General features: G+C 39.1%; 1 protein-coding gene across 1 annotated transcript in view; it reads left to right on the plus strand.

Annotated features, from left to right (window-relative positions):
• Positions 1 to 24,684, plus strand: part of LOC137078202 (alpha-N-acetylneuraminide alpha-2,8-sialyltransferase-like) — a 93,609-nt gene that overhangs the window by 25,778 nt on the left and 43,147 nt on the right. Inside the window, exons 5-8 of the mRNA XM_067445315.1 lie at positions 19,078 to 19,164; positions 19,880 to 20,024; positions 20,797 to 20,909; positions 22,206 to 22,289. Of these exons, the coding sequence (XP_067301416.1) occupies positions 19,078 to 19,164; positions 19,880 to 20,024; positions 20,797 to 20,909; positions 22,206 to 22,289 (429 nt within the window). The remainder of the gene's footprint in view (positions 1 to 19,077; positions 19,165 to 19,879; positions 20,025 to 20,796; positions 20,910 to 22,205; positions 22,290 to 24,684) is intronic.

The following is a 24,684-nucleotide window of genomic DNA, read 5'->3' on the forward strand; positions in this document are numbered from 1 at the left end:
GAGGGATGAGGATATTCCATTACAATCACGTCGTCATCTTTCATGACAAACCAGTCATAAAACTGTATGACATGGTCGCATGTTGGAAGCTTTTGCAATGTTAGCATTGTAGTAATCTCGTCACTGAAAAACTCAGGCTAAAGAAGAGAAGAGATTAACTAAAGGTTAGCTCGTTTCAGTGAACTTTACATGCACTGATGCTTCTAGGCTATGACTACAGAATTTAACAAATGTAATAAAAATTGTTCAATTTGATTCAATTCAGGTCAATAACAGTATCAATGTTGTAAAGTTCGTCAATTATGAAATGAATTCAATTCAGTTCAATGTGATTCAATTCAGGTCAATAACAGTGTCAATGTTGCAAAGTTGATCAATAATTCATGAAGAATAAAGTCGTGTCAACTTACCGATTCCGATGGTTCCCCGCGCTGCTGCCTCTCAACAAATTTGATGAACACCTAAAAAAGAAAAAATGTTTTGCAGGTTTTTACACTTGTAAACATTGATGTTTATGGCAGAACTCAGAGGTCAAAGGTTTATGGAGAAAGAGTAACATACCTTTTGGCCGTCCGATTTTCTGATTCCTTCATGGACACGGCCATTATATTCCAGTTTCTTTCCCACTTCATAAAGAGTGTGGAAGAGTTGAGGTGGCACTCTCGTTTCATTATAAAGGTTGACGTTCTCTGAGGAAAACACACACAGCATGAGACTGAACTTACAAATAAAACCAGAAACAACAGATGGAAACGATATATCGCGATATAAAAATGTGACGATCTGTATCGTTTTTATCGCTGAATTTTTTTTTTTAAAAACAACCCTCTTCTTTATGTCGGCTTAAAATATCGGGATAAATATTGTATCGTGATTAATATCGAATCGTGACACGAGTGTATTGTTACACCCCTAATGTCCTGTCGTGGTTGGAAAATAGTTCCAAAATGAAAGTTGACTGGATGTACGTTGAGCGTATCTGAATGCATTTTTTGGAAATTTAGCTATTTTTGGCCAGAGACACAACGTTGCCATCAGACCAATGTTTGCTGGGATGCCATTGATGATAATATTTAGCCTATAACCGCTACCAAGAGCTGTGCGCACACAGAGACTTCCCCTAATTTGCCACTATCCGCGTGTCATTCATTAAAAATGAAGAGACTTTGCTTTCAGCACATTTGAATAAGAAACGATATCGAGTCTATAAAACACGAAAGCACAACAAGCGTATCTGTGAGAAGACTCGTTTGAACTGCACATCACAGTTTTGACATTCGTAATGCAATGGACTAGATAAAATAAAAGGTCTGTTGAGCTGTTTACACTATCATATACAATAAAAGTGCCTAAATAGCAACAGGAAATAAAAATTAATGTGAAAAACCTGCCTACCTTACCCAAGCATGTGAGCGAAGCGGAGCTCCACTCATGAACTGCTCACCAATAAAACGACACGCGCTCAAATCCTGCTCTGACAGGACATTTCTCTACACTGGAGCCTTTTGTATTTGTTGTAGCCATTAAAATGCATTTAGTTTCATATGTTTAAATAGTATGTTTTTTTATTTTATTTAATCTATGCTGATTAGCTATGAAAAGTGAACAGGACACATCATAAGATGCGCAATATGTCAGAAGAAATGATTTGGACCACTTCATTGAGTTTTGTCTTGTTGAAAGCCTTTCTTTAAAGTTCATTTCGTTTTGTATAAATTGTCTCTTAAAGGGGGGGTGAAATGCTGTTTCATGCATACTGATCTTTTTACACTGTTAAAGACTTGGAATCTTATCCTAAACATGGACAAAGTTTCAAAAGTTAAGGTGGACGTTTGATGGGAGTATTTCTTTGTCAAAAATACTACTTCCGGTTAGTCATAAGTTTCGGCAAGTTTTTTGAGATCATGCGTCCCCTTTGACGTTAATGGGGGCGATATTTCCTTGTATGGGCCTTACGGACAATTCTACCGGAAGCGCGTGAGAGAGAGCGAGGGAGAGAGCGAAAGTAACAGGCTATGCCCATCAAAGCGCTGGCTCGTAGGCTGCTGCACAGGTGATGTGCACAATTAACAATGACATCAAAAAGTGCGTTTTTGGTTGCCAGACCAAGACAGTCCTGCACAGATTCCCCAAAAACCCCGCGGTAAGGCAACAGTGGATGGAATTTGCTTTTCCGGATCAGCAACTGAGTTGCGCGAATGTTTATATCTGTTCGCTGCATTTCGGTGCCGACTGTTTCATAAACAAGGCCCAGCTCGACGCCGGATTTTCCCGATCGCCTAATGCTGAAGGATGGAGCAGTCCCAACGATAAAGGTCCCAACGTTAGTACCGCAGGCGGTGAGTGAGACTGCTTCAAATGTCTGTGTTTTTGCCTATGCTCATCAAGTAGCCCAAACATGATCACGTATAGTTAATTGATCAATGGAGCATGCGATGTGTAGTGCGTGTACATTTGTTTAGCTGGCCACTATATGTGTAACTTTATGTTTGTGTATTGTAAAAGCACTCCAAACAACAATACACAAAGAGTGGGGAAATATGTTGAACTAAATAAGCGCGCTTCTTCATTCAAATGCGCTACTATTCCGTGTTTTTCTATGTAAACACTAACTTAGCCTGCCGTGCAAAACCAGTCCGCTTACTGTCTACACAAACCACGCGTAAACACACACACACACGTGCACAACTGCACTTCCCACATGTACACCTTCAAAGACAAAAATACGACGATATAATTCAAGTATAAATATGTAAATAACACAAGCCGCTAAGCATATTATAGTTAGTGTATAACTTGTACCACATAGAGACGTCCTGCTCTAGTCGTTTTTGCTGCTGCTCCTGTTCAACTGCAGCCTCTGGGTCTGATTCCGGATCATAGATGTATGGCTGTATCTGATTAAAAGCCATATTTTTATTTTGAATAAAGTTTTTCCCGCTGTTAGGGATGACACAGCTTTACGACGCACTCGACACAATAGCAGCGACGCGCACTCGTCATTATTTAGCTCCGCTCACACGACACGCCCCAACCCGCTAGGCTTTTTTCGGAAAGACTCGGAACAGCGCATCTTTCTTATATAATTATTAAAAAAATAAAGATTTTTCGGAGATATGCAGGATGCAATGCTACTCTATAGGTACTCAAGATTGACATGACACTGACTGAAACTGAGTGTTTCACCCCCCCTTTAATTTTTATCGATGTTTTATTAACTAATTGCCTGGACCAATTAACCCCTAGGCAGGACGCCTGGTGCTCTTTTTTGATCACCTTTTTTCCCCGTATCATATATTTTAGTAAAATATCATAAATTAGGTGTCATTCGAAAGCTTATAAACTCAAAATTCATCCTGTGAAAAACGTTTTGAAATCGGATATTGCGTTACCATGGAAACGGTACTCTAGCCGTCTCCCCCCCTAGACAGCATCGCATGTTTCATATTACAAAATATATTTTAGCTACTTTATAATCAAAAATTAACAAAACGTATATCATCGGAAAGTCTCAAGGTTCAATATTTTGAGACTGTTTTGTGATGGAAGTGATATTTGGACAGAAATGTACAGGAAAGCGCATCAGAAAAACAACAATGGAATGTGGATGACGCTCTGTGGCTATTTTTGGTACAGCGCCGAAACAAAAATCTCCTAGGAACTTCAATTTGTGTGATATCAACTCTATCAAATTTAAAACACAACTTGGTTAGACATATGGCTTTGGTTTTATAGTAATTTTAGAGTAAAAATATTTCCATAAAATAAAAAATATTTAGTACAGTATTTTTCTTTTACAGTAAATTTAAACTTCCATAACCTTTTCATGATTTGCTTTAACATCAGCAATAATCTGCCGAAAGCATTCTTGAATTACAGCCCTTTAAGTTTGGATAGTGCATTTTCATGTCTATTTGTGGTCATTAATGTTAGCATATCGCATATTAATCATTTATGAAAGTATGATCATGTTTTGTAAAGTATTAACTCATCATTAACTAAGCATTTATACATTTCTTAAAACTGAGTTAACAACACATTTATACAATGTTAGCATATCACTTATTAACAAAACATGACTATTCAAACTATAGTAAATGCATCATTAATAACTTATAAATGTCTGAATGTTATAATAAATGGCGCGTCTCAAGCTCATGTTCATGAATTCGGGCACTGGTAAGGACAGTAAAAGGCACTAACATTGTATGTTTATGCTGAAATTTAATAAAATAATGCTATCCATTTTTAAAAATATACAGCACGCTGTTATCGACTGTCGTACATTTCGCCAATGTAAATGACATGTCGCGTATAAAATGGCCGACTCCCCGATTAATGTCCCGCTTACTGAACTAGGGAGCTGATTGAGACGCACCCAAAGTGTTAGCCGTATCCTACTATTATTTCTGTATCAGTTTTGATTTGTGTTAATGTCATCAGTCACCTGTTGGGTTGTTCTTCGCAGTGTGTTCAGGTCTCTCCATCTCCACAGGTAAGTATTCAAACGCGTCCACGAACACATCTCTGCTCTCCATCTCCACAGGTAAGTGTTCAAACGCGTCCACAAACACATCTCTGCTCTCCATCTCCACAGGCAAGTGTTCAAACGCGTCCACGAACACATCTCTGCTCTCCATCTCCGCAGGTAAGTGTTCAAACGCGTCCACGAACACATCTCTGCTCTCCATCTCCACAGGTAAGTGTTCAAACGCGTCCACGAACACATCTCTGCTCTCCATCTCCACAGGCAAGTGTTCAAACGCGTCCACGAACACATCACTGCTGTCAATCTCCACAGGTAAGTGTTCAAACGCGTCCACGAACACATCTCTGCTCTCCATCTCCACAGGTAAGTGTTCAAACGCCAAGAACACATCTCTGCTCTCCATCTCCACAGGTAAGTGTTCAAACGCATCAACGAACACATCTCTGCTCTCCATCTCCACAGGTAAGTATTCAAACGCGTCCTCAAACACGTCACTGCTGTCAATCTCCACAGGTAAGTAATCAAACGCGTCCTCGAACACATCTGTGCTCTCAGCTATATACTTAAATGCTTCCTCGAATATGTCGCTGCTCTCCATCTCCACAGGTAAATTCTTAAACGCGTTCTCAAACATGTCTAACAATATTTTTACCAGCTAGATTGCGCTAAAAATGTATTCTACCACTGTCTATAAACCGCCGCTTGGATCGCTATGGCACATCTACTCTGATAATCGCCGAACTAAACTCACTCTTATAAGATGTCTGCCTGTTACGTCACGAGTAGAACTGTAGACGCGCCTGTGGCGTCACATGACCATTCGAGCGTGAAGCTGAGTGAGAAAAACGGCACTAATTTGTTATCTTTTTTGTATATTTCTTTCTTAAATTAATGTTTCTCTCTTTATCTGTAATGTTTAATTGTTCTTAATAAAAATAAAAAATAAACAAAAAGAGTGAGACCACACAGCGCCATTTTCTCTTCTTTCCTCACGTCATCGTCATATACAGTTTGTGATATTTAGGCATTTTAAAGTCATATAACTGAAATATGCAGCATTTTGTGTCAACATTGCATGTTATTGAACGCTTAGTTATTCGTTTCATTAAGAAGGATGTCGAATTAGCTAATTTTCCTCAGTTTAATGTGTAGGCGCTGCCGTTTTAAATTCAGATTTGTGTTGTTGCTATAAACCAACGATAGCGAACATAAACTCATTAAAGAGTAATTTACTCACCCTCGCGTCGTGCTGAGCACAGATGGAGATATTTTGAATGAAATCTTGTTTTGACAGTCGAGGTAAGCCTAAGCTAGTTTAGAGTTTAAAAGTTTAAGAGATCGGTAAACTAATCGAGCGGGTTAATCCACATTTTCTGAAGAGACGTCCGATCGCTTTATGATGAACACACATTAATTTAAGCCTTTATTCTTTTATTTTCATTCTCTTCCGTTAAAAACAAACACTAGATTCTAATACACTCGGTATCACGGATGAACAGCGCTGCATGGTTTCAACGCGCAGGATTTTGGTTATTAATAAAGTATATTTTAAGCCAGCTCATATATTATGGACTATTTGCTCAAAAATATGTTGTACTTCCCTCAGGATTAAATGCGGCGCGGGCTTTATTCGCGTGTTGACGGTTAGCCAGCCTACATTTCAACATTAATGTTTTCTTATGTATAAAGCATGTGGATCTTTAAATTACGTTTTTTTATTTTAAGCAGTTGTGTTATTGATACTTGCTGTCTGGACTGGTTTCACCCCTCATGATATTAACAATGGTTTATAATAGTAATATCATCTTTGTTGTTGACAATATCTCGCATTACATTTACCTCAGGCAAGTCATTTAGTCTCCACACTATTTCACTAAATGCACTATTATCGTATTATATTTACTTTACATGTTAGTAATATCTTATTTATTATGTTACATTTGTCATGTCAGTAACTGTAAATTATTATGTTTCAAAAATGTATTTGACGGAGTAAGATAAATAATATTTAATTAGATTTAGAAGTGCAAATTATTATATCTAAAAATAAATCACTAAATTAAGGCCTAATAGTTTTGGCTCTGTTGTTAACTGTAACCTTTAAAATTATAGTAATGTCCCAGAAAGGGCTTGCTCATATCCATTTTTTGCTTCTACCCTTATGAAACAAAAATATATTGCAGTATATTGGAAAATTTCATGCAATACATTAGGCAAAATATATTCACATATATGGTAATTAATATTTATATTTTTCAATATATTGCAATATATGAAAGCGGCAATCATTTGTATATTTTGCAATATATTACATGAATATTTTATAATACCATCAATATATTATTCCATATATTTACAATATATTAAAATATATTTCAAGTAATATACTGGTAAATATATTTTCCTTTCGTAAGGGATCTCCAAATTCGATACTATCATCACGATAATTTGGTGCAGATATTATGTATACAATTATTTAACAGTCACCTAGTGTTGAAACAGTGGAAACTTTTCGATACCGTAGACATCTGTGTTTATATCTGAACTATAACTTGTATCCCAGTACTTCTATGATAATTGAACTATTGTATTGCAGAACTATTGATATTGTTAGGTTGAAATAATGACAGCTGCTCTATGGTTCAGCGGCAGCGCCAAAACAGATTTTAATGTTGTGATATGATTTTGTCAAAAGTCAAGACAGATGAATTGTTGTCATTAAGGAATAATGGTTTGATTCGAGATCACACTCTTTTAAAGATGAATCTTCTCAGCAACGAGGGCTTTTCAGTGTATTCATTACTATATTAATATTCATTAAGTGAGACATTTCACCCTCTGTTGGAACAAAAGTGTCTATTTTGCCTATAAGTAAGGACTAGAAGTTTGAATTAATATCAATTCTGAAATTAAAAAATCATAAACAACAAAATATACAAAATGTGATTTTTTTTCCCCAGCCCTAGACTGACGGCACTGCAGTAATCTTGGAGAAACTACAATAGTTTACTATAAATAAATAAAAACATCAGGGAAACATGCCACTTTGTTTTGAAAGCGAATGAAAAGTTTCTCGTTTTGTGAACAAACTCAACGTTTCTGGTTTCTTCTGCAGAGCTCTAGTGGAGAGATTGTGAGTTCTCCAGAGAAGGATAAAGAGATGGTTCAGGAGCTGCTGGACTTCAAGAACAAGATGGACCCCACAGACCCGCCAAGCTCATCGGTGAGTGTAGAACGACACAAACACTGAAATCTCAAACACTGCTGACCAATGTTAGTTTCAATAGCATACTTCAAATTCGTTAGACTATTCTTGCTGTAAAATTAGGAGTGTAATGTTACTCGATTAAAAAACATAAAACAAACTGTATCGTTCTCCACCCTAGGTTTGGCATGCACTTGCACCGCGACTCGCCTCAAATCTGGCAAAGCATCTATAATATGGTTTGTTTAAAATAACAACACGTAACAATAATGTACATTTCTGACGATGAATGCATATTCTGGCTCCCCAATAATACAAAACAGTCACTCTTTGTAAAGTTTCTTCAATGTGAGTGCTGCCATATGTTTGAATATTAAAGTGCACTCAGAGTTTCTAGTTTTGAGAGCGAACAAGAGGAGAAGTTAATGGACGTGTATTTGCCCTCCTGCTCTGGTCGCCCCCGCGCATTACGCACTTGTTGACGTCACACAGACTCATACTCAACCCAAAGGGGTGATACATTGAGAAATCAACTTTCCCTTGAGCCTTTGATATATAAAAGGTCATGGTAAAATAAGAAATGTGAGTTTCGGAGCTGAAAACTTTCTTGTTATTAAAAGAAAAGCTTTTATAGACACCAGGCCCAGAAAACGAGGCTCTCAAATCAATGATGTATTGAAAAGGAAAACCCCGCCTCTACAGCCTTCTTCTGTAGCTCCGCCCACCTGCTTCTGTAGCCCCGCCCATCGACTTGTGGCGCTAAACGAGCAATAAACACGCTGAAGATAGCGAGATAATCGTTTGTAAACAAGATACAGGTGGACACTGGATTTGCAGACATATTGAGATTAAAACACAATGCTGCGCTTGTGGATCCGACAGGAATGGTGCAGCACACTCATGTGAGTAAAACATGTTTTTATATGTGATAGTATTGCATTGTTACAGATCGTATTGATTATGTGTACGTGTCTATCTGAACATACCTTAGCACGCTGTCACAGGCTGGAGAATCCTTTATTTATTGGTTCATTGTGATTGGGGATCAGATCGGACATGTAATGTTATGGGTAGGGCTGGGCGATATGGCCCAAAAAAAATATCACAATATCATTTTCCATATCAGTCGATATCGATAAATATCACGATAAATGTCAAATCTTTATTTCTTTAAAGTTTAAAGGGATATTTTTGCTCCTGAGTGAAATATGTAGAAAACAGACAGCTAACTGTGGTTTTAAACTATCCTTTATTGTCAAAACATGACAAACACTTCCCAAACAGGTGAACAATTTATTACAACTGAGGTAGATTTATTTATTAAAATCTTAATTGTGGTCAGCATTTTTTTACTCTACACTGTATATCAATAATATCATTACTTATTGTGTAAGTAAAACACTAAAAACGCAAACGCGCAAAAACAAAAAAGGTCCACTGTGCATCTCTCTCTCTCTCTCTCTCTCTCTCTCTCTCTCTCTCTCTCTCTCTCTCTCTCTCTCTCTCTCTCTCTCTCTCTCTGAGGTGTGTGAATGTAGTTAATGTAGATTCACCGCTGTGTTGGGCTCAATGTTATCTGGAAGAACTTAGAAGAAGCACGATCATTTAATAATTAAATTCCGTGTGGTGAACGTGAACCTATGATAAGCATGCAGTCCCAGAACGTTACGTCGCTGTTTTATGTCGGATGGGATCGCCAAAATATCTCCAAACCACTGAAGTCGAGCGAACTAACTTGTCAATGATATCTGTGTCCGCCGAGCTGGTCGTGGGCTCTGAGTTTTCTTCACTATTGTTCATTTTTATCGCTCCACTTCACTCCGATCCTCCAAGCATGTCAGTCACTGACTGTAAACAACAGCGCGTGCAGCACCCAGAAGCCCGGTCTGCAATACGCATGCGCAGCATTACGCATAGCGCGTATAGCATTATATCGAGAATTTATCGAACTGTTGTTATCGTTTTATCGAGGAAAATTATATCGTGATAATTATCGTTATCGTTTTATCGCCCAGCCCTAGTTATGGGCCAGGGCTCGCAAAGCCCATCGTCCCGGGGGTGTGTGTGTGTTTTCCAGACCAAAACGTAAGCCCGTCGGCAGGCGGTGAATCTTTAATAGTGAGATAACATTCATTTCTTGTTCATTCATTTCATTGTGTACTCTCTTGTCTTGATATTTGAAGAGCGTGTGTGTGCGTGCGGTTCGCACTTATATCCACTGATCGGCGGGCTAAGTAATTAAAAAAATGAAAAAATCACAGGTGGATGAGAGATAAATCATTGTTTGTTTGATAAAGAAGTTTACCGAGCCCTGTGAGAGAATCGTTCCGGTGCCGCTTTCAAAACAATCCTTCCCTCATGTGATCTGACAGCGGAGCTGAAGCTCATTAAATATGCAAATCTTACCCAATCTTAGCCGTGGGCGTTTACTTCCACATCTCCAGTGACACGCCCATCAAAACCCAGCGTTCAGGAGAGAGCCTCAAAAGCAGTGGAGAAAATAGGCTATTACTTATTAGTTATGATGTTTCTGAATGTAAATGTTATGAGCCCCTGCTCTTTCTCTTGTTTTTTCTTTCCTGTCTGAGGATAGCTGCCAATAGAGGGAATGCATCGACGTCACTTTCCCGCCGTAACGCCCCCTCAGCCGGGGCTGAGTGGCAGAAGAGCAGCTGCGTGACTGGAGTTAATGGAGGAAAACACGAGTACAGCAAACGATCCTTACAACTTACCAAAGATTCAGTGATCCGTGGATAATGATATGCAGCCAGGAATCGTGTTTTCCTGACATTTTTAGGAGCCTCATTTCGACAAGAATGTTTATTACTGTCATTCATAAAAAATTTCAAGTGAATCCCACATGTATATGTGGATGGGTCCGTGTTTTGAAGCGTGTAGTGGTGGTAATATACTTTATATTCACTAAACGCTGTCATTCATTCAATAAATGCAATCTCACAAAGTTCCGCAGTGATGTTGGTATATAATGAATCTCTTATTTTCCCAATGTCTGCACTTACAGAGGATTGCTGCGCGTGTTTAACTGAACTCAGCCCCTGGACAAACGCTCGAGCGGTGAGTGAGTCCAAATTAAACACATGTGATTGGCCAAATCCGTTGTAGAAGTCCACAAACATGTCTGTGATTGGCTACATTACTCACCGAGGCGAAACACGTTGGAAATGTTATCATTTGCCGAGTGCAAATACAGATACACATTGGATCTTTTGTTAGCTCCTTTTCGCTGAGAATATGCTATTATTACGAATTATTACAGAGGATTACATATCCTAGACAAGCAGTTATGTGCAGCGTTTCACTCTAAAAGCAGAAGCTGCAGTGGTTTGAGTGAGAAAATGACACGCTATTATCAAGTCTGTCTCAAGCTCAGAACAGCGATGACTGCGGTCCGTGGACAAGCCTCCCCCTTCCCCCCTTCTGGCGCCGGGCCTGGTTTTGTGTGTTTTCGCTGCATTCGCGCTGTAAACCAGTGCTGCCTCTCAGTCTTTCTGCCACTCAGCGGGGCGTAATCACAGTCACTCCAGCTGACGATGACGTCACGTGCATTCCCTCAATTGGATGGGGGCGGAGCCTGATTATTCCTTACACCTGAGACCTCTGCCTATTTAAGAGCTGCTGGTGAAACTTGAAACAGTTTCGTTTGTGGCCTACCTCAGGAAACCTGGTGTTTGTGACTGTGAAGTTTGCGTTTCTGGTTTCTTTTGTACAGGATGGTGAGTTGTGTTTGTTCAGTTATATTAGGTTAGTGGGAAAGCATAGGTAAGGAAGCTGACCCGGAAGATTGTTTGTGTGTTTGCTTTTGTGTTTCTCGGGAGTTAGGGAAGCATTAACTCTGAGTTGTAGTTTAGATCAGTTAGCTCACCAGTCCTTACTTTAAGTTTTGTATGTTTATGTTTGTTTTGTTCATTTGTTGTAAATAAATCATCTTTTTACTACCACGTCCTTTGGGATTTGGGTTTATATACCTTTCTGAATGGCTCTTATGTTGGTCCCTATTTTGGGTCGTAACAGTAAAAAACACACGAACGTCATTAGTTGACCTCAGACAACGGTATAGAAAAGCCAGTTCATGACACCTTTAAATGATCATAGGCTGTTTATCATATAGGCCTGATGGGAAAAGGCTTTGTATTGTCACACAGAGGTTGTGTAAGTGCAGTTATTCAGCAGATCACAATGGCAAAGTCGAGAGATCATGCTTGGATTTCTTACAGTTTATCGCTGAGAAGGTTTGATGGCAGATTCAATCACACAAACAGCTCAAGAGTCAGAACAGAGACCGACTGAATGACACTTTAATGTGCTCACGGTTGCCAGAAGTTTTAGTAAAGCACCGGATAGAATACGCCATTCGTCATGACTGCAGAATATCAGTCACTTTATGACATTTAGTGGTGAGGAGGTGTTTAAGGTGAGGGGGCGGAGTTAAGGACAGGTGTGTGTGTTAAGCTCTTTCAGTCAGCACACACACACACACCCTCGTGCTTCTGATGGCCTCGGTGACTCTCCAGTGGATCCTCACGCTGATGATGGCCCTGATCATCTTTCAGGGTGTGTGTGTGGTGCTTTACTACACACCCCACACACACTCGTCCAGGTGAGCGCGTGCACTCGATTCTTCACCTCTCTCATATCTGATTCTTTCTCATGAAAATCTAAATTTAATCATAACTTGCCTTTTAATATTTTTTTTAAAAAAAGAAGTAATTTAATTAATGGAGTATATTTCTATTTTTGCATTTTTATCTGTAACTCCATGACTTGAGTGAAATAAAAAGCAATGCTGGTTAAATATTACTCCATGACTGGTGAAAGCTGTAAAGATAGATATTTACTCAAGCAAAAGTACAGAAGTACAGGCTTATGATGTTTCTGAATGTAAAAACCACACCAACGTCATTAGTTGACCTCAGACAACGGTATAAAACAATTAAAAAAGCCAGTTCATGACACCTTTAAATCAAGATGCATTTACTATATAAGTCCAACGAATACGATTATTTTTCTCACCCCGTTGACGGTTCATTTTGCTTGATTTAAGAATATTTGGATATTTGGATTGGAAACAAGAAAAAATAGGCAAGGCAAGTTTATTTGTATAGCACATTTCATACCCAATGGCAATTCAAAGTGCTTTACATAGAAATTAATTAAAACAGTGGTAACAAATGCATGAGAAAAAAAGAATACCAAATGGACGAATAAAAAATTAAAAACAAGCATAGTTAAAACAGTCGTAAAGATAATAATAGTAATTTAAAAAAAAAAGATAAAATAAAATAAAATGGTCAGATCCACAATAATGGTCTGATTGTTTACTTTTTTTTACAGATTGTTTACATTTTTGTCTAATGTCTATTGTTTACATTTCTTTAAAAGACACTTTTAGGGTTGAGACATCATTTCATATTAAAAGTAACCTGCTCTGTCCTGTCTGTCAGTGCGTCGTCACTCAGTGTCCTCTTTGCTCCACAATGTGTTTTTCACTGCGTGAGAACGTGTGTGTGGTGTGTGTGAGAGAGAGAGAGAGTGTGTGTTTGTTTGTTTGTGTGTGTGTGTGTGTGTGTGTGTGTGTGTGTGAGAGACAGAGAGAGAGAGAGTGTTTGTTTGTGTGTGAGAGAAAGAGTGTGTTTGTTTGTGTGTGTGTGTGTGTGAGAGAGAGAGAGTGTGTGTTTGTGTGTGAGAGAGAGAGAGAGAGAGTGTTTGTGTGTGTGTGTGTGTGTTTGTGTGTGTGAGAGAGAGAGTGTGTGTTTGTGTGTGAGAGAGAGAGAGAGAGTGTTTGTTTGTGTGTGTGTCTTTGTGTGTGTGTGAGTGTGAGAGAGAGAGAGTGTGTGTTTGTGTGTGAGAGAGAGAGAGAGAGAGTGTTTGTTTGTGTGTGTGTCTTTGTGTGTGTGTGTGTGTGAGTGTGATATGCACAAGAATATTAATTTGATGTTCTTTTTCTTTCAGTGATGCAATGACGCTGCTGCGCTGCACAAAACTCAGACGCAAGTTTTCCGTGATTAATCCGGCTGACAGGTGCGTGAGAATCGTGAAAAGTGTGTGTGTGTGTGTGTGTGAGAGAATGAGTGAGTGAGTGTGTGTGAGTGCCCTTTTATTGTGTGCAGCCTAAGGCACACCTGTGCAATAATCCTGATGTCTAATCAGCATCTTGATATGCCACACCTGTGAAGTGGACGGGTTATCTCGGCAAAGGAGAAGTGCTCACTAACACAGGTTTGGACAGATCTGTGAACAGTATTTGAGAGAAATTGGCCTTTTGTGTACATAGAAAAAGTCTTCGATCTTTTGAGTTCAGCTCATGAAAGCATGACGTCTCATCACACCGTCAACCAGTTTGTGCAAATAAATTAGCTGCTCATATTTACAAAAATAATCTACATTAGCAGAAATAAGCCTTTTTAATGAAAATAAAGGTCCATGTTTAATAAAACATGTTCACGAAATTGAAATGTTTAGAGAAATTAGAAATTATTTAAGAGATTGTTAATTTACAGGGTTCGTACGGGTGCTTGAATTTTGATGTTGTGTTTTCAAGGTTTGAAAAGTGCTTGAATTTTGGATAAAGTGCTTAAAAATGCTTGAAATTGTAACTATTTCTTTGACAACAAATACCTATCTGACTAAATAGTTCATTTATTAAATGTAGAAATAAAATGTTGGCGAGCCTAAAATGAAACCTGCTGTGCTCGCGATCTGCCCGTCTATTTCCACGTGTGACTCCGCCCCCATGTTGTCGTTTCAGTGAGCGTTGATTGGCTGAATGATGCTAAATACGAATTTTGGATCAAACGGCCACAAACCCCACGAAGTGCCTATTGTAAAGTCTGCAGAAACACTTGCAGCTTTTCACTACGGGCGAGTCTGCTCTTTCGAGTCCCATGAAAGGTAGGCTAAGTCATAGACTTTCAAGTAAGCTAACTAAAGTAGTTTACTGTAGCCTAACGTTACACATTAGCGCCTATTTGTTTAACTTGTGCTATTAACTGCTAGGAATTCGCATTAGTGACAGAGTACTTCTATGTATAATGTGATAATGTAAGATTAGCATGTCCGTTAAGGCATGTTCATTTGAGGAATAGGCAGTGAACGTAGCCACAAATCCGCAAATTAAAGCCTACAAACGTTAGCTCAGTGCATACAAATAGTGTCAGATGGTCATACAAGTAACTTAGTGCTGTCAAAAAGATATTTTTGATATGCATCGATAATGAAATATCCGAAACGATACCTCTCCTCTTTACACCTGTTGCTCTCCTCTCCGTCCGACAGGTTAACCCTCTGAACACTACCGTGTCGTCTCGTTCTGCTGGGTTTGTCTTTATATGACAGTGTGTTAGTGTGTGATCGGTCTGAATTTCCCACAGGATTGCACATAATTCTACAAGTTCCCGCAGATTTCACGCTCATACCTGACGTGCACACATACCGTTATAAAGCCGACCTCTGACAATACAAGTAAATAAAATAAAAAATATCTCCTTTTCCCAGCTTATTAATGGTCAAATACACACATAAATGTCCCAATGTTCATCTGGGTGTGTATTAACGTAAATACAGCCGTAGACGGTTCAGAAGAGTAACGGGAGCAGTGTTTTGAGTCCACACTTGCGTCTGGTCTTAAAGGGGCAGCAGTTATTCAAACTACAAAAAGACAAAAGATCTCTTGCTGCGCTTTACTGATTAACTTCTGTAACTTTAACAGATTAATATGTGTTTAATTTTTACAATGAAAATCCAATGTTATTTTAAATTTGATAATTCAGTTTCTCACCTGAATACAGTTTGACCTAGTCCTGCCTGATTTATTGTGCTATTGTTTCTGCTTATTTGTTCTTATTTTATTACTGTTTTCTCTTCTTTTTACCGTTTGAAGTCAAGCTTTCTTGTGCTGTATGTAAGCTACCGCAACACAATTACCCCGTTGGAGAACACGCACTGTAAGCATATTTGTGAGATAATTGTAATAGTAATCAATGTTTATGAAAAAAAGCTTGAGCTTTATCATATAAAGTGATCTCTTCAGAAGAAATATTTGATTGCCTAGACTTTTAATAGACACACACACACACAAAAAGAGAAATAAATTAAAAATAGAAAAGGTCAATGAGCTGAATCGGATTGACTGTCTCCCTCAAAGACGAATGTTTGCATTTTTAAAATCTTCAGTAAATGAATTGAAAGTGAAGCGAACCCGTCGAGTGATTTTGTTTAGGGTAATTGTTTTTACAGTTACCCCAAAGGCAGGTCAGATAGTAAGCACAGTCTACTTAGACATACATTTAAAAGACATTTGGTTAAATATCTGATCCTTCTGCTTTACGAAACACAATTTTGGCTGTTTATAGCATTATTATCTTTTTAATGTGATGATAACACTAAATAATAATTTTGACAATGCATTGGTATGTAATTTACAGCGGTGTTAGGTGCTGAAAAAATCTTTAAAATGGACATTGAAAGTGCTTGAATTTGACCTTTGAAAAGGTGTACGAACCCTGCATTTAGTTGTAGGCCTATATGTTCTCCTTTCCTTATAATCTATTCGAATGTCACAAATAATAATTTCGAGGTTTACTGGGTTTTACACAGTTCTTTTGTGGTGTGGTTTTGGTAACGTTTACTAAAGTTAACATTGTCACGTGTGTACTTAACTTCTTCGTGTGCGCGTGTGTGTGTGTGTGTATTGTTAACATCTCTCAGAATAGCAAAACAGTCAAACTATTTGAAGTGTCATGTGCATTTGACTTATTTATGGAGGACTCTTACTGCTCTAAGACTCTGAAATATCAGTTATTGGTATCTTTGATTGAGAACATTGGGTATATATGCCAGCTTATAGTGTTAGTGTTTGGTAGTTTGGGTCATGTGCACAGGCTGGCGACCCGTGGACTTCGTATTGGGGGATTTCTAAAACAGGGGCCAAACAGCTGGCCAAGTTCGGCTCAGTCTCAGCTACTATAGGAAGCATATTTATCTGGAAGAGGCGATGTTTCCTGTACCCTTAGAACTGCATAATCTATGATCATGTGCTGCTGTGTTTTAATCTGTCAGATAATTCAAAAAATGTGATCCCCAATGAAATGACTTCTAATGTGGAATCAAATAAAGTATATAAAATGTGACATTTACCCGGCAGATGCTGTGCGACGCGAGAATTCGTTTATCAGCCGAGCTGTATTTCAATCACTTGTACTGCAAACATTTGCTAAACATGTTTTAATCTTTATTATATTTGCTTAAAATGTGATGTATTTCATTAACTGCTTACTTCGCTCTGTGTGCTGTCATACACACGCAATTCACCCAATCCTTAGATTTATAGTTGATTTATTATTTGAGAATGGATTGTAAAAATCAACTTGAATTCCATAACTTTTTGTTGACATGGTCTGAAGGTGATCTGGTTCAATTTTGGTAAAAAAAAAAAAAATAGGACCGTCTAGGACAAGTCAGAAAAAGTTTTACAGAAAATTGAAAATGGCTTGAAAAAGGTAATTTCATTTCCCTTACAGTTCAAAGGTTATTAGCACAAACATAAGTCAAACTTTGGACAGGTGGTGGCGCTAGAGGGATTGAGAGAGAGACTCTAAATTTGCTGTGCTGAATGTTTGGTCTGTCCTCTATCCGTCTGCCAGATTTGATAACTTTCCCGCAAGGGGTTCTGTGAGCTCCTATAGACTCAAGAGCGGAAGAATAAGAAGAAGAAGAACGCCAATGATTCCAAGGCATCGCACCTTTGGTTCTTGGCTCCTAATTATTGAGTTGTATTAGGTTTTGCATTTGTATGTATATACAGGTCCTTCTCAAAAAATTAGCATATTGTGATAAAGTTCATTATTTTCCATAATGTAATGATACAAATTAAACTTTAAAAAATTTGCGTATCATGAAAAGGTTCTCTAAACGAGCTATTAACCTAATCATCTGAATCAACTAATGAACTCTAAACACCTGCAAAAGATTCCTGAGGCTTTTAAAAACTCCCAGCCTGGTTCATTACTCAAAACCGCAATCATGGGTAAGACTGCCGACCTGACTGCTGTCCAGAAGGCCATCATTGACACCCTCAAGCGAGAGGGGAAGACACAGAAAGACATTTCTGAATGAATAGGCTGTTCCCAGAGTGCTGTATCAAGGCACCTCAGTGGGAAGTCTGTGGGAAGGAAAAAGTGTGGCAAAAAACGCTGCACAACGAGAAGAGGTGAGCGGACCCTGAGGAAGATTGTGGAGAAGGACCGATTCCAGACCTTGGGGGACCTGCGGAAGCAGTGGACTGAGTCTGGAGTAGAAACATCCAGAGCCGCCGTGCACAGGCGTGAGCAGGAAATGGGCTACAGGTGCCGCATTCCCCAGGGCAAGACACTTTTGGGCTACAGAGAAGCAGCACTGGACTTGCTCAGGGGTCCAAAGTACTTTTTTCGGATGAAAGCAAATTTTTTATGTCATTGGGAAATCAAGGTGCCAGAGTCTGGAGGAAGACTGGGGAGAAGGAAATGCCAAAATGTCCAGTGCCAAGTAAATGGTAAATGGACTGCGTTTATATAGCGCTTTTAACAGACCCTATGGCCATCCAAAGCGCTTTACATATCGCCTCACATTCACCCATTCATACACCGACGGCAGTGTCAGCCATGTAAGGCGCCATCCAGCTCATCAGGAGCAGCTGGGGATAGGTGTCTTGCTCATGGACCCCCCCCCCCAAGTCCCCACAGTCAGTGATGGTCTGGGGTGCCATGTCAGCTGCTGGTGTTGGTCCACTGTGTTTTATCAAGGGCAGGGTCAATGCAGCTCGCTATCAGGAGATTTTGGAGCACTTCATGTTTCCATCTGCTGAAAAGCTTTATGGAGATGAAGATTTGGTTTTTCAGCACAACCTGGCACCTGCTCACAGTGCCAAAACCACTGGTCAATGGTTTACTGACCATGGTATTACTGTGCTCAATTGGCCTGCCAACTCTCCTGACCTGAACCCCATAGAGAATCTGTGGGATATTGTGAAGAGAAAGCTGAGAGACGCGAGACCCAACACTCTGGATGAGCTTAAGGCCGCTATCGAAGCATCCTGGGCCTCCAGAACACCTCAGCAGTGCCACAGGCTGATCGCCTCCACGCCACGCCGCACTGAAGCAGTCATTTCTGCTAAAGGATTCCCCACCAAGCGTTGAGTGCAGAACTGAACAGAATTATTTGAAGGTTGACTTTTTTTGTATTAAAAACACTTTTCTTTTATTGGTCGGATGAAATATGCTAATTTCTTTTAGAAGGACTTGTATAGACATAATTAAAGACCACGGCATCAGCCGAGGTTATTCTATGCATTAATCAGTTTTATTTTTTTCTCATGTGTTTCTTTCTCTAGGCTAGACATGAAGAGTTTTACTCAGGATCTCTCCGATTTCTTAAACTGCCCGTACAAACCGAACATGACTGAACGGGACATAAACAGGTGTGTGATTTAATCTCCAGTCAAATTACGTCATACCTTATTTTCTGGTTAACAGATTATTAATTAGATATGTCTCACTAATGAGCCTAATGTCACTGCATTTGTCTTTCATCTCTCGTTTGAACTTGAATCTGCTTGTGTTGTCATTTAAGATTTCTATTCAACTTGATGCTGTTTTCTCTCTAAAATGATGTCACTTCCGGGAGGATGATGCCATTAATAAACTTTTGCTAGTTTAATTCACTTTATAAAGACCAAAAGGACTGAAACTGATTCCCGATTACAACAATGTTCCCAAGAACACATGTTTAGTTTAAAACATTTTAATCGGAGAGAAAAACAGCACCAGGAACATTTCTGAATAATTGTCTTTTTTCACATTAGAAGTTCTTGACCGTTTTCTTCTGAGAACAAATCTCTATTTTTATTATTTTTGAAATGTGTAACTGTGCTTGCAGTCCTTGAGGAGACTTCCTTCTGTTTTTATCTGGATGCTCTTCTGTAGCTGATAGCGTTGTACCGCTTATATACGTCACTGGAGTGTCTGATGGGAAGTGTACACAAAGTTCAGGGAGTAATCACACAGTAGTTAATGTCATCATTCTCCTAGTTATGTAAACAGAAAAATGAATGCTCTTGTAAAATGAGTTCTTGTAAACTTTGCATTTCAAATTCTCTCTCTCTCTCTCTCTGTGTGTGTGTGTGTTTATGACAGACTCAGGCTGCAGTATTATTGTAACGCCACAGGATCATTAATGCTCACCAAACGCAACACAGCCATCAATCAGTCCATCCAATATGAAACGAGCACAACAAAAACATACAAAGTGAAAGCAGAACTTCACAGTATGCTGCCTGAGGTGTGTGAGAGTGTATGCGCGTATGTGTCAAATATTATGACGACCTACTAGTGTTTATAAACATCGTTAAAACGCTTCTAAATTGGCTAAAACATGTTTTTATTTTAGTCTAGCATTTTGCGCTTGTCTGTGATGCGTGGGTTTAGCTTGGGTTAGGCCATAGAAAATACCATAAACCTTATATAAAATCAATGGAAATGTCTTGGTTACAACTGTAACCATGGTTCCCCTAAAAAGGGAATGAGACGCTGCCTTGAGAATTGACACTTTGGGACCGTCTCTGTGTGATTGCTTTGTGAAGCACGAGTGAAATCAGTCCAATCCCGTGATGGGATTTCATAGGCGGGTGAAGTCAAGACGATGAAACTATAAAGAATACCCAAGACTGCACAGGCATGCAGGAAGTATAGCAGGGGGCAGGGAGGAACACGCAATTTGTTTGCTCACCACCATTATAACTCTTCTATATCAGAGATTGATAACCCTAAATAAGACGCACAATTTCACAGAGAGCACTTGAAGACGCAGAGGCTAACACTGCTTGGTTTGGGTATGCTTTATAGTTTCCTCGTCTTTACTTCACCCGCCTATGAAATCCCGTCACGTAAATGGATTGATTTCACTCATGCTTCACGACACAATCACACAGAGATGCTCCCACAGCAATGATTCTCGATGCAGCGCGAGTTGAAAGGGAACTATGCAATGTCCTCACTAATATAGTGTGTGTGTGTGTGTGTGTGTGTGTGTGTGTGTGTGTATGTGTGCGCAGGACTTCCCCTGGTCCGGTCGTCATCTGGGTCGGTGTGCTGTGGTCGGCAGCGGTGGGATTCTGAAAAACAGCAGCTGTGGGAATGAGATTGACAGCGCAGACTTCGTCATACGGTAAACACATCCCATCATTCCTTGCTCACTCACTGACCAAAATAATGTACTCAACCAGAGTGATTTATATGGACCAGATCACAGGTGGAAAAATCCCACAGATCCACACGGAAGGGACCTGAGCCAAGTCAAGTCATCTTTATTTATATCCGGCTTTTACAATGACGATTGTTTCAAAGCAGCTTCAGTGTTAAACAGGACAATATTGCAACAAAATTTGATTCACCTGTACAGTCGTTCTGGAGAAAAGGGTGATGTTTATCAGCTCATTTCAATTTAACATATAGCGACAATGTGGGCAGATCAGTAATAAAGTTCATACAGTTCATTTAGTAATTAATCTTATTTGGATGTTTAGTTGAAAACTTTAGTTGAAATTGTAGTGTCCCCAACAAGCCACATTCACAGAGCAGAAGATCGCAGAGATTCTTTTGAATCGTTTATCAGTTCAGTTTCATTGTAGGTGATCTTGTGGATTTGCTCCATTAAAATAGAATTTAACTGATGTGCGCTCACTTGTGTTTTTACAGCAGATCTTAAACACCAGAACATCGTCAGTCACTTTCTCTGTGAATAGTTCAAATAGTTAATTACTTTACAGTTGGTTAATATTTAGACAGATTTACACTAAAACCACAAGACTTTCATCAGCTGAGGGCCTTATAATCAACCGGCTATATTTGCTGTTGCTCTGCAGTGAGTCGTTAACACATTATTTGACAAATCTAAAAAAAGCGAATGTTTTTGTGAATGCTTAACTAGACTTTGACGTGTCACTCAAACAAACAACACTTGAAGACGTCACACACTTCAGGAAGTCGAACTATAACAGCGTCTGTGAAGATAAACTCACACACCACTAACTAGCGCAACATTAATGCTTTAATCAAGTCTTTTTCCATCGATTGCTTTAAATTGTCGTTTGTTGAAGAGCCGCTTGTGCATGTATTAGAGAAATAAACTTTAACTGTATAGTTGTGTTTGTGTGTTTTGTGTGTCCTCTTAACACGTTATCCATTATTTAATTGTAGCATTCTGCAACTCAATACATTAATGACGTAATCCAGAAAATGTTAATTTTGTTGTGTTTGTCAGTAAGAGACAATTTTAAAATGACAACCCTGTTAATACGATTTTATAGTAAAGTGATTATTGAAAATTGGATGTTTGTATGAATAAAGATCAGCATCAGATTATCTTTATAATAAACTCATAAAGGTCTCGTAAATGCAGACACCAACATTAATTGATTTTGGACGACAGTTTTCAAATAAAAGATTTTGCTCTCTCTTTCAGGTTTAATTTGGCAGCGGTTAATGACAGGGATGTTGGACTGAAGACGGATCTGATAACCATCAACCCCACTCAGATTCAGAGAGAGTCGGTATCCACACACCAGGGTTTCCGTTGTCCGGTAATTACCGGACATTGGCCGGGAAAAAAATTAAATGTCCGACAAAATGAAATCTTTTCGGTCAAATTGTCAGATTAAAACTGCCTCTTATCGATACCGTAAGCCTGCGACGTGATGCCCTCCGTGGCTATGGAGGATTGCAATTCTCCACAGCCTGCGAAGCAGAGTAGGCCTATGTGAGCGGAGCGAGGAGTGGAGCGGCGAGATTTTGAATGGAGTGAGGAGCGATTTTTTTTTAAAAGTCGGAGCGTTGTGGTTTTTACTCGCTCCGAGAGCGCTCCACTACCGCTCCATCACGAGAACAATTTATGACAACGGGCCGGCACAGCACTACATTTTTCGATGAAAATGAACTCAATAATCCGTAGGCGCGCGCTCATGAACCCACCGGTAAAATGATGTTCGTTCAAATCCAGCTCAGACATGACATAACTCTGTAGCTTACTATACTTGTTGTAGCCTTTAAACAATGTTTTTTTTCTTCATATTTATGTTTAAATATTATAATATTATTTTTAGATTTCATCTGATTATGATAGGCTATAAGTGCAAAGATGCAAGTGGGTCAGAAATGATTTTGGTGGTTATATTTAGTTTAATATTAAGTTTTGTTTTGTAAAAAGCCTTTCTTTCGTTATGTACAAATTGTCTCTTAATTTTAATAAAGGTTTCTTCGGTTATTTGCATGTATTTAATAAATAAGAAATAAATAAGTAGACTAAGTCGCGGAAGCCATCGCTTTCATTGCTCATGAACTGAAGCGCGTCTCAAATAAACTGAAACTCAGCAGGCTCGCCTCACAGACATGAGGAATATGTAGCCTAGTATGTGTAGAAACGAAAAGATTTAAATAAGCACATGGTGCAGTGTTCAGAACTCACGGTAAACAACCAGCGTTATACAGATGATCACGGCGACGGGCATGAGCGGGATGGTAAAGTTTAAGGGATTTTTTTTTTTTTACCTTCTACTGAATATGATCGGGTGCAAGCACATTTTAAACAGGTAGCACTTATTCACACACGTAATTTTGTCGTTTTCTCTAATGATTTCAAAAACATCTTGTAGTTCTTACCTGCTTACAGTTATCAGTATACTGTTATATTCTATTATATGATTTTGTCATTTCACACGGTGGCCAATTTAAATGTTACCAACTAAATGAGACATACTGAGTTTATAATTAAATGTATTAATTGCGTTTAATTATTGCATCTAAACACAATAGTGTTGTGCCAAGATTTTTCACGTGAATAAAGGCAAATAGATTTGCACACTTTGCTCATAATCCCTGGTCTAGTCTGTTAAACTTGTCAGAAGTTCTCGTTTCTAATCTGCCCTCGTAGCCTATTCTCTCTCTCCTCAAATCCGAATACCATCAGTGGTTGTACATCAAGAGCAGGAATAGTTTTTGTGCATTTTGTTTCGCGATCTGACCGGAACAAACAGAAAGTCTCTGCAACGGCGTTAAGCGTTAGATTAAAGCGCTCGTCTGTGTCGAGACTGCATGAGCCGCGAGAGAAATCTGCTCAACTGATAACAGCGGCAACGAGCGCCAGATCGCCTCTTATTTAACAAACGAATGAAATTATACTCTTCTAGTTAACCAGAGATGTTTTGTTTGTATTAGTTAGGTTAATCTGTGAAGCAAGATGTTTTAAAAAAGTGGTTGGGACATGTCCCACCTGTCCCACCCGCAAATCACGCCTATGAGTTAAAAAAATTGGCTGATTGACGCCAATCGGACGTTCATGTTTTTTTTCTGTCTATTTGAAAGTTAGGCTAATAAACATGTTGCATATACGGCCTGATTATGTCATTTTTTTAAAGTTACATAAACTGCTTTCAGGAGTTTTTGACCGGCATACCATCAAAATGAGTGACCGGCACCATTTTTTTCTAGCGGAAACTCTGCCACACACACTTCCCTCAGTGAGATAATTGAAGCGTGTATATAGCGCTGAAACCTTACTGTAATTTGTTTAATTTTCCAAGGCTCAGCATTCTCCCCTTAAAGTGATCGAGCAGACCAAACCGTAAATCATAGAGGCTTGTAACTTTGAGGGCTGGTAGTACTTCACAGTGCCCGCCCAAAAACACTTTTGCCAACTATTCCTAGATCTTTTGCCCGATCGGAATGAACCAGTGGAGCAAGATTCTCTGGAGTCTGATTGTCAATAATCGTCGTCACATGGCTCGCCCTGATTGGGCCAAAAGTGCAAAATAGCTCATAACTCTTAAACGGTCAGGTGTAGGTTCAAGTGTCTTATATTGTTGGAATCTGTGGCCGAACAAAACCACCACCCTGGCAACATCAGTGCCTGACCTCACAAATGAGCTTCTAGAAGAATGGGCAAAAAT

This window comes from Pseudorasbora parva, chromosome 6 (genome assembly GCF_024679245.1).
Source record: "Pseudorasbora parva isolate DD20220531a chromosome 6, ASM2467924v1, whole genome shotgun sequence".
Classification (NCBI taxonomy): domain Eukaryota; kingdom Metazoa; phylum Chordata; class Actinopteri; order Cypriniformes; family Gobionidae; genus Pseudorasbora; species Pseudorasbora parva.